Below are 11,593 nucleotides of genomic sequence, written 5' to 3'. Positions count from 1 at the left end.
TGGCGATAACCGTTGTGGCCACCGTCGGTGACGGCATGGAGTTAACCTTCATGGCCACCGTCGTTTGTGACGGCATGGTGGTAACTGTGTAGGTGTAGCCAGTGGCGGCACTAATTTTGTTGTGCAATGCCGGAAGGTTCAGTCTGTCATATCCAGCCTAGTCTTGCACATAGGTAGAGTAAACCGCCTTGGCCACCATCGTCGAGAGTGGCATGGTGGTCTTTCCATGTGTCAGCGTGGTGCCAGACTTCGTGGATAGCGGTGTGAGGCTGGTCGTGTGGAGGTGAGAAGTAAGATCACCATGTAGACAAGTGACGAGGTTAAAGCTGGGCTCATATGCAACCCATATGCAACCAAATAAACTGGGCTCTGCGTATCTGCCGAGCCAAAAAAAATCTTAACTTGCCAAATCTGACCCACAACTCGTTTGTAACACGCAACGCGTCTCATCTCACTCACTGCGCAAGCCCACCAAATACGCCCCAGCAATCCATCTCCGCACAAAAAAGAGGCGGTAGTTCGGAGGAGCTCCATTCAAGCTAGAGACGTGAAACGGCGGTGTTGGCAACGGGCTACGATAGGAGCCGGTGTGCCGGTCCATCCAAACAAAGCTCTCAGCAAGAATGCACAAAAATGATGTTGGCATAGTGACAAACATACATTCAAAAACCAGGTAATAGTAAAACTACCTAGGTAAGGGTCTAAACGTCAACACAATTGCATTACTGTCCAGGTCCATCAGGAGGGAACGAGCCACTGGGCTATTCACAGAAGAAAAATCTCAATGAGAACACGCCACCACTTTAAGTTTGCTTAAAGTCTCCAATAACCAATTGATGAATATCAACCTATGGAACCTTCCTCTGAGCTCCAGAAAAAGAAGCTGGGCTGGAGCCACCGAGCTACCAATGACCTATTGACACTCGATAACCTAGGAACCCCTTTGAGTTCCAGAGGAAGAAGCAGACATGAAATTACCCTGACCACCACCTTGACGAAGATGCAGGAAGCCAGGCTCGAGTGAATCATCATCACTATCGACATCATTTGGATTGAGCCGATTCTGGTAAGCTCTCCGTCGCACCTGGAAAACATTGTGGTAGTAACTCACAATGCCTGTTTTTTCCTTGGAACCCATGGCAGCAAACACTTCCTCAAAGAATTTGTACTTCGATGAAGGCAGATTATTCTGGATAATGGTGTTGAATTTCTTTTCTTCATCCTTTCTCCATGTTAATGCTGCATCCTCACCAACGCGATCAAAACCCATTGCATAAAATGCTGAGCCCAGTTCATGCTTCAGTTTGATCCTCTTCTCCGTCACATGAAATCTAACACAAGCGACAGAACCTGGGAGTTGACAGCTGCACTTATCTGGCCTACCCTTACCAATAGTATCAGCATCAAGGGCTTCATTACTTTCAGGAGGCAATAGAGGTTGGCCTAGAAATCTCAACGCATGCGGCTCGTCGTAAAGTAATGGAGTCTTCCCAGTCCAATCTGGAACATCTGCTAAACCAATACGCCGAGCTCGTGCTTGCAAAATCCTGTCACTATTCCCACCTGCACACAGTTGATCATCCCATCCATCGTACTCCTCATTTGTAAGTCCACTCTGCAAAAATAAAGAGTTATATTTTACACATTTTCAAAGTATCTCCTTAAGAGGAATGAATATTCGTTTGTTACATAAGAGAAGAGATTAAATTAGTTCAGAGTGCATGAAAAACAATTTGAAGTTTGCTGGTGATCGTATATGTGGTCTCTAAACAGAATAGAGAAGTTCAGGCAGCCAAACAAACTGGGAGAGTATTTATAGGACAACGACCTTATGTGGTATCATCTGTTGTATGATAACATATCGACATCATGCATCGAGTGGGACCAATCTTAATCTCTGAGTCTTGTTATCCTACAACTACAGGAAGGGCAATAGACCTCTGATACGGTCAATAAGGATTTTGGGTGGATCTTATGGCTGAAGAAATATAAATACCAAACCCACTCAGACCATGAAGTTTGAAGAAATATCATACACTTTGTGCTAGCTTAATCTCGTGACCAGTAGCAAGACAACTTTAAACTTTAGGATCATTCACAGGAAAAAAATCTATTTGAATAAAGCATAAGATTAATATCCGGAGTATAAAAAAGCCTATAACAGTACTAACCTAACTAAATTCTCAATTCAAAAATATGCAAATTCGTAACAATATCTCAACCTTCTCTTAACCAGATTTTCAAATGTCATAGTTGGACTTGCCAAAATTATTTCGGGGCTCTATAACAATAAATGTTGTAAAAATCAGGTAGAGACGTTTCCAGTAAATATGTTATAAATACCAAGTTCAGATGTGGGAGCTATAGACCCAGCAGTCCAAGTCACTCAACCATGCAAGTCTAACTACACCAATAGTGTCAAACACCTGAAACGACTCAGAGTGCGTGGGCCAACAAATTCGCAGACCTAGATAACTGGATGTGTAAGCAAACTGACCAGCATGAAGCGCCCATAAGCCTCACATATACCCAACCCAGAAAGTTGGTTAACGGTTTCGGTCAGATAAAACTTAGTGGAAAAAGGAGTGGTACTGAACTATGTTTAGGCGGAATGAAGCTGGAGGAAGCTTTCGTGGATGCTATGAGCGATACTGCAATACATGTAAACCATTGATCTGTAAGGGTCATATACTAATTGATTCATAGTAGGTGGATCCCTCAAAATTTTCCATAAGAACAGTTGGTGTTAGTTCAAGTTTTACCAAGCAAAGCAAATAATTAGACGGTGAATCACCATTGGCCTATTCTCTAGCTGTGAATAATTAAGACGGTGTGGTTGCCTCAATGTGCTAAATGTTGGATTTCATAGCTGCAAAATATATAAAACCTTCCCTTTAAAATAGTTACATAATAAAAGCATGAGCCCACTTCTACCTATGATACCTCTGACATCCAACTCTTAACCAAGCCTAAATAACAACGCCAATTCCAAATCCTATCAAAAATGCGCTTGCCTAAACCACCATGGTTTTGGTTGATGTGCTATATTTGTATGTGCTTCTCTTGTATGGAAAACATGCTTGCATCCATACAAACGTCCGACATCTTTGCTCTCCTATCCTATGATGGCACGTCAACATACTTGTCAACTGTAATGCAGAATAAAGTCAGAGTTTTCATCACAAATATGGCCAAAATCACTAATGCAACCAAACTAGTTACGACAGTTGAATGGATAGTTTTGTTTCATCAGTGCTTTTCGCCAGATCACCAATTCTGTCGTATTCATATGCGGCATTTTTTTTACTAAAATACCCTCTTTGCCCAGAATGGCTCCCCAGCCAGTTGGCCCAAGCTCCGCCACTGTTGATGGGGGGTGCATGTGGCTACCATGTCAACCTAACCTGTGCATCAAAATGCCACATCAAACAAAAGCATGGTAGTTTACGAAAACTGGGGTGTTTCGATTGGTTTTAAGAGCCAGAGGATGGTCTAAGTTAATGTTTTTTTCGTAGATTTGGAAAGAGTTGAGGGGAGCGGTGGTAAAATGAACCTAATCAGAATCCGAGATGCAATCAGAATTGGGGCGACCACTCACCGCATATCACCATTCAAGGCAATACTCATGGCCACCCATTAATTTCATCCAAAGCCTCAATATATGATTATACACTCCAATCGGGCAAAAGGCGTACAGACAAGCGCCCCTAGGCCAAGGACGATATATTTAAGTACCGTAAAAAGTTCTTGTTGCCTTGGACTGAATAATTGTAGTTCACATATCAAGATCAGCACAACGATTATATGTTTTCCCAACATATAAAATTTTATGGAACTATATACAAACAAATCTCAACGGGTCAGCAAATTCATATGTGGATAAAGGCAATTTCACCGGTGAATTGAACTAGAGTTTCTAAGGTAGCAAGGTAAAGAACCGAAATTGTTAACCAGTGTACACTCTAGCCTAGCAAGAAGGCATGGGAATGTTCCTATTCGTGTGGTTTCACTTCCAAATTTACAACAAGAAAAACAACATCAAATTCTTTTGTCCCAAGCAAGTTCGGGTAGGCTAGATATGAATCAATTCCTTCTAAACTAACCTCTCCCTCTTCACCCCCACCACCATTAAAGTCAGACCTCATATAGCTTGGTGCTACTAAGTCCAAAACCTTTGGGATCAAAAGTCTGCCTCATATACTTCAAAATTTGCATCTTAATTTTCATATTTGACAAGTGGGCTCAGTGGCAAAAATGGAAAATAGATATAGAAGGAGATTTTCCAAATGTTGGATTGAACCCACATCCTTCAAACTAAGCGCTCTCAACTAGCTTGTTATTATTTGTTGTTTATCTCATGCTTCTCCGCTATCCTTGATTCGATTTTCAACATTTGATTCAAGAATGACTTCAACTTGGTCAAAAATCAATCCACAAATTTTGTTTATATCACTATCCTCCTAAAAAAATGAGAATGGGATGTCTTTGCTAGTCGAGGGTGGCAGGGCAACTAGTTTTTAAGGATCCTCACATCATTCGAATTAAGCGCTTTTAACCGGCTTGTTATTATTTCTTGTTCATCTCATGCTTGTTGACTCCATTATCCTTGGTCTAGAGTTAAATATTTGATTTAAGTGCGAATGAAACTTGCTCCAAAATAACTAAAAATTGTAATTCGTGAATTTTATTATATAATCCTTCGAGAAAATTTGGAGAATGAAAATATTTGCTTGCCAAGGCCTCAAGGTTGGTAGTGCGATTAGCGAATGTGGTGACCCCACGGGCATCGTCACGTCATGGTTAATATTCTATTTCACTTTCCTCTTTGGAACCACATCTTTCCATGTAGCCTTTATTTTCGAAGGTATCTAATATATTGTTAAAGGTATTGTGGCCATCATCTTGCCTTTGTTGTGATTCAGCTTATCCAATGGAGATTAGATGGTTTTTAAGGTGAAAAGGCGACCTGAGGCGGCCAACAATTATTCACCTTTTAAGCGCTAGAGGTGAGGCGGTAGGGCCACGATTAAGGCATTGGAAGAACAGATCAATTGGGACATTACAAACAAATAAGGATAATCAAAGGTGGGTCACTTAGAAAACATGGTTTACCAACCAAAAAACCATGTAATAACCAACTTCATTTCTCTTGCAACCGTCACATTCAACATCCTCTCTCTTCTCACTATAGAAACATGCAACATCCCATGTCAACCTTCTACCTCATTAACCTTGTCTTCTCCCTCACCAAAAATATACCCTCCCTTTGCACCATAGTAGAGTAGTTGATCGGGAAAGGGTAGGGGTTGCCAGAGCAGACATGACGAGATGCAGTGACGACAGGGATCGCCACTTCTGAGCCTTAGGAGCAACCACATCAACCTTGCGATGAAGACCGACCAGCGTCAAACACTTCTCTTCAGGCTAGATGGCTAAGGCAAGGGCAGCACCTTCCTCCTAGGGCAACTTAGCACTGAAAAACCGCTTAGGGAATGCCCTAAAATCACGGCTCTGGTACCAAATAGATGTGAGACATCAATAATGGTAAATATCACTTGAAGGACGTGGGACAGGGAGAATACTAGTTCATTCTTTCTTGTTTATGCCTTAAGCATTTAAGTTATATCACTTGAAGAACGTCTAATAATCTAAGAGATATCAATCAGGAAAAAGAAGAGAGGAGATAAAAATGCAGAACAAGTAGCTTAATTAAGGTAAATAGTGCAAGCATCACCCATAGGGACCTAGGCAAAGCAACGAGCTACCATTTTGCACCATGAAAAAGACCTTACGCCACAAACCTTTTAACATCATTTATCGTCGCTCATTGTACCCAACATTTACAACAATGACCCCCTAGAGTTCACACAAATATAAGCACAATCTCGTGAAAAAAAATCTCAATAAATAGATACCCTTGCTCTGCCCTGTTACCATGATAATCTTTACTATTAAACGTGAATACGACCGTGGTACGTCGCTCCTTCAAGATCGATCAATCGATCGATTCGATTCCATCGATCGATTCCAGCACCCATGGCCCATATTCGCAATAAAAGAAAAAAGCCTACTACATATACAACCGTTAGAATTGGCCCAGGGTTCCAGCCCAAAAGGAAGGCCATAGCGACGAACCATGGTCGACCCTTTCCAGTTGAGCTCGATAGCGCCGCCGGCTCGCCCGCCCTGCGCCGGCGCCGCACTCCTACGTCGTTCGCTGGCTGTCCGGCAGGCCTCCCCGTGCTGTTGGGGGCCATGGCCGTCCACCGTCGCTTGTCGCCTCCCTGGCTCCCCCACTTGATCTCCCGTCCTGAAGATCTTATGATGCCGCTGCTTCCCTGCTAGCGCAGCAGAAGCAGTCACGTACGAAGCACGGCTCTCTTGATTTAGCACTATACCACTATTTCCTATCCCATATTACCGTTTCTTTTTTTCCCTCATATCTTATTCACTTTTATGGTTCATAAATAACTGGAGTTGAAATCATATGTTCATCCTTGCAGTCGTACCAAAATATTTGTGAATTAAATAAAGCCATGTTCATCCTTGACAGCTCTTTGCTCCAGCATGAGGTCGGGCAGCCTGGCAGCCCAGGCTATTCATCCGCATCGCAGCCCGCGGCGGTCATTGTGCAGCGGGGTGTGCTGGTCTTCAACAGCCACGAGGCGCACACACCAAACCAGCTTCACCTATCCACAATACCTCAGCCCGGGGTTCATTCGTCTTGAAGCAGGCAATAGCTTTGTGGCACTAGCTAGCTGAATAATGTAGATTGACATGGGTTTATTTAATTTGGATGTGCAACCATGGACGTAGCTTACTACCTCCTGTTTGATGCAAGCAGTGGCGGAGCTATAGCTTTTGGAACCAGGGTGCATTGAGGGTGCCACAAGAGATAAAAAAATATTTTTAGGGGGTGCATGTGTGATGAAAAGCTGCAATTTTGCGAAGACAAAATTTATCAGGGGGTGTTCCGTGCAATCCCATAGCTTGTTGTGGATCCGCCAGTGGATCCAAGTACAAATAATTATGCCCAGTGTTAAAAAATAGAGTACTTTCTTTTTTCAAAATACAATGCATATAATTTTTAGTCAAAGTCAAAAAATTGAAGTTAACATAAACATCTATAATATCAAACGAACACAATATGAAAGTATATTTCAAGATGTGTTTCTAACAATATTGGATTGAGACTATAGATGTTGACACATTTTCCTATATATTTGTTAAATTTTGAATAGTTAAACTTCGCCAAAAACTATGTGTTCTATTTTAGGAAAGAGGGAGTATACATACACTTCGCAACTAAGAGCATGTTTGCTATATACTATAAATCAACGTTCTTGATTGTTTCGCAGCAAAGCGCGGGCGTGCTGCTAGTTAGATATTTTATATGGAAAATTAGCAAACCAGTCACGGCTACAACAAACCAGGATTACACTAATGTGCAGACCAAAAAAAAAATCAGGAGACCCCTTAGAGTTTTATGACTCCATAGATGGAAAAAGGATAAACGTATCAAAGTTAGTATGAACTAGACAGAATAGAGCCATAGCATCCACAATCAATTCTCTGCGTAGCGTGAGCATCTCATATTCCTTGAGTTAGATTGGCATAGTGGTGGCAAAAGAACTATGAAAATGCTCTAAAATGATCCAACATCTATCATTCCCTATGATGACTCTCGGCTATAATTAGACAACCTGAAAAGACTGACCAATCCTGAATCTAGATCTACAATTTAATGAACACAGTCATAGAATCAAGCATATCATTTATCATATTGAAAAATCAAAACTATGTGGCAAGGAGTTAGTTACCTGCGGCGAGGTAGTCTCATAGGGCAATTTGCTGCAATTAAAATTTGCAAACATCTGGCGACGGAGCATAAGTGTCAAGGAGAATGGGCTGTCAGGATTCTGTCGCAAAATCCGATGTTCACCTGGGCTCTTGGCAAGAAGCCGGACCCAGTTAAGCATCTGGACAAGACCATCCCTCTTACGCTTCAGATGGGCTGATCCAGCGCTCCCATGGCCCTTGTGTGGCGACAGGAACTTGCCCTTCTTCGCCTTCGAGCGGTGGGCTGCATTGCAACTGCTCCCAGCAATCTCTGCTTGCTTTTCTGGCTTGGCGATGGTCTGCTCAAGAAGGGACAGATACTTGGCGTACACAAGCCTGAGGGCCGCGTCCGTGGCCGGGTCGAGGCCTATCGCCTGAGCGACAACCGCCCAGGAGGTGACAGCGGCAAATCCGCCGCGAGTGCGCACGGCGATGTACAAGCGGAGCAGGTCCACCGGGCTTTCATCTCCGAGCACAGGAGGCATCGGGAGCGAGGGAAGCGCGCCAGGTACGCGCGCCTCGGCGAGGAAGGCTGCGAGCACACTTTGGAACAGGGCGGGCGCGCCCGCTTCGGTGAGCTCAGCGTCCGGGATCTCCAGCCCCGCGAGCTGCCCGCAAGCGCGTAGCTCGCCGATGACAACGCGCACGCAAATAACCACGTGGGACGGGCCGCTGGACATGGGCGGCGGCGGCGCCGCCGCCGCCGCCGCCGAGGAGGGCGCCCCCGGGGCCGGTGCGCCTTGGGAGTTTGGGCTTTGGTTGTTTGTTTTGAAAGGGGGCGCGGAGGAGTTAGTGGCAGGTGGTGGTGGTGGTGGTGGCGGTGGGCTCGGTGCGGTGGCCATTTTTGCTTCCAGGCCCTTTGGGTTGACGAAAACTCCTGCCGTTCTTCTCCCCTTCGACCCTGAAGACTGGGGAGGACGGAGGGCCGATGGTTTTTAAGTCTTGGTTGTGCCTTTTGATGGAAGCAATTTTAATCCATGGACACCAAACCCTAGATCTATGTGGAAGGGGAGAAGGGAGGGGTGGGAGGGGGGTGATGATGGTGAGGGGGAAGGGGAAGGGGAAGGGGAGGGGGAGGGGGTGATGATATATGACGAGACAGTGGGCCCACATTTCGTCTTATATTATGCAACGTGGGCCATATCATGATAGTTTGAGTTGTCGTAGATGGTAATGGTTGTAGCATCATATCTGGACCATATGAAAATGCAAATATAAAATAGTGCAATAAATATTTCTATCTACTCTTGAGGTCATAAAGTCGATGGGCCGAGTTGTGAGGCCCAAGTGGCAATGAGAATATCTAATTAGATATGATTATTATCTTTCTATCTTTTCTCAACCAGCTCCCCTATTAATTATTTTTCAAAATAGGATATGAATAAAAGCTCCCAATTAATCGAGTCCACATTTCCTCTCATATTGTGAAACGTCGAGATAGGGGATGATGATGTATGACGAGGCAACTGACCCACGTTTCATATGATATTGTGGAACTTGGAAAATGTGTCACAATAATGTGAGTTGATGGTGGTGGTTGTGGAGAAGACAGTGTGATATCTTAGCCATGTAACAAAAAAATATAAGTTATCAAAAAATACGAAAAATTATTCATATCTAATTCTGAGACTATGAGGCCGATGGTTTAACTTGTGAGGCCCAAGTGAACATGGAAAGTCCCGATATATCTTGTCTATTAACTCCCATATTAATTTACCAACCAACCCCATATTAATATCAATGAAAACTCTTCAATAAATTGGGGACACATCTCATAGTGTTGAACGTGGGAATTACTTCGTCATACCCTCTCTAAAAGTCCCAAATCCCCAAGCAAATATGTTTCCATGGTGATATATGACGAAAAAATGGGCACCGTGGTCCATGTTACAATATTGTGAGTTGTCAAACAAAAAAAACAAATGGCGATGGTTGTAGCGAAGATGTGTCATATATTGGCCGTACAAAAAGACAAATATAAGTTGCCAAATAGTACAATTCTAGCTACTCCTAAGGTTATAAGGCCAACGGGCTGACTTGTGAGGCCCAAGTGACGATGATAATGTCTATAGATATCAAGCCTATTATCTCCCTATCGAAATTTCAGCCAACTCTCCTATTAATTACTTTGCAAAATAGGAGGATATCAATAAAAGCTACCCAATTAATCAGATCCATGTTCCCTTTCATATTATGGAACGCGGGAGAGGGGATGATAACGTATGACGAGACAATAGACCTACCTTTCATACCATATTGTGGGACTTGGGCCATGTCACGATGATGTGAGTTTTCAACCAGAAAACAGATAACAGATGGTGGTACTTATGGAGAAGATAATGTCATATCTTACTCATGTAACATGCAAAATATAAGTTGCCAAGCAATGAAATAAATTATTGATATTTACCCATGAGGTTATAAGGCCGACGAGCCAATCTGTGAGGCCCAAGTGAACATGGAAGCCTCTAATTAGATATCCCGTCTATTAACTCCCATATTAATTTGCCAACCAACTCCCCTATTAGTTGGCGTGCAAAGACTCAAACAATTTCCAAAATAGGATATCAATAAAGAAATCATCAATTAATTGGGGACACGTCTCATAATGTGGAACATGGGGAATTGCTTCTTCGCACCCTCTCCAAAAAAAAACTCCCAAGCAAAGAAATTGTCATGTTGTCCCATTGGAGATCATCCCCGGACGAGGCGCCCCTGTTGTATGGCGAGGTGTAGGGTAATCAACTTATGTAGGTCAAGTGTACAACCTCTATTGTCGGCGTATTTGTTGAGATAGGTGCTACAGGGGTAGCTTAGATGAGCTAGAGAGGGATGGAGACATTGGATGTCCTAGACGAGATTGGAACATGACACGATATACCCAGATTTTGCCCCTCACGATGGAGGTAAAGACCTACTCCTACTTGATTACATTGATAGATTTATTTACAAGTCGTCGTAGACGTAGAGGAAGGCTAAGGTATACAAATGTGATTTGGTGCTACTCTCTCCTGGACAAGCCTTATATGGATGACTTGACTTAGGGTTTACATCATATGGGCGAGTCACCTAAACCCTAAGTTGGCTATCTGATAAGGGGTTGCCCGATCTTCTCAATAAGCGAGGTGGATGGTGATGGACACGTGGCGAACACAGCGGAGATACATGATGATAAGTGGATGATAACTTGTATGACGCTGACGAGTCTCTCGATCGATCCCTGTTGCCAATGCAACAACCCTCAACCCTGCAAGATATTCGCAACTCCACACAATTGCGCATGTAGCCGCCGACCACAAAGCGGTAAATTGCAATCTTCTAATCCCCAATGGAACAGCAGATCACACAAAAAAAAGTAGCAAAACACCAGATTGATGCGAATTGGTGTGTACGATTCAATAGAGTTGCGTAGCAATCAACTATGAACTAGGGTTTATATTAAACGTGGTTTGAACCTAATTTGGGGGCGTTCTTGGCACTTATATAGGGGTCCAGGACGACCAGGGTACGAAAATAGCTGGTACAAACCGACCCAGATCGGGTTCGGCCGGTGTACGGTCCGGTGGGACCGTGCCTGCGACTAGACCATCCGGCAACGGCTGGGCGAGGCACCGGGCTGCCACCGGGAGGGCGCGTTAGCTTCCCTGGACCTGGTTCGGTGTGCACCAGTGTAGAGGCCGGTGGGTTCCGGGCCACCCAGTGTGGCAGCCGGTGGTGCCGAGCCGTCCGGCGTGACGGCCGGCGCTGTCGGGCG

The 11,593-nt window shown here is 44.0% G+C and overlaps 1 protein-coding gene across 1 annotated transcript; it reads right to left on the bottom strand.

Annotated features, from left to right (window-relative positions):
- Positions 1–624: 624 nt before the first annotated feature.
- Positions 625–8,529, bottom strand: LOC124650578 (AT-rich interactive domain-containing protein 2-like). The gene is made up of 2 exons (XM_047190091.1): positions 7,821–8,529; positions 625–1,615 (listed from the first exon to the last, which is right to left on the bottom strand). Exons 1-2 carry the CDS (start codon positions 8,517–8,519, stop codon positions 932–934), a joined length of 1,383 nt encoding a protein of 460 aa, XP_047046047.1. The 5' UTR covers positions 8,520–8,529; the 3' UTR covers positions 625–931.
- Between the last annotated feature and the right edge of the window lie 3,064 nt (positions 8,530–11,593).

Source organism: Lolium rigidum, chromosome 4 (genome assembly GCF_022539505.1).
Source record: "Lolium rigidum isolate FL_2022 chromosome 4, APGP_CSIRO_Lrig_0.1, whole genome shotgun sequence".
NCBI classification, from domain to species: domain Eukaryota; kingdom Viridiplantae; phylum Streptophyta; class Magnoliopsida; order Poales; family Poaceae; genus Lolium; species Lolium rigidum.
The sequence above is the reverse complement of the archived record's forward strand: the minus strand, read 5'-3'. Positions and strand labels throughout refer to the sequence as shown.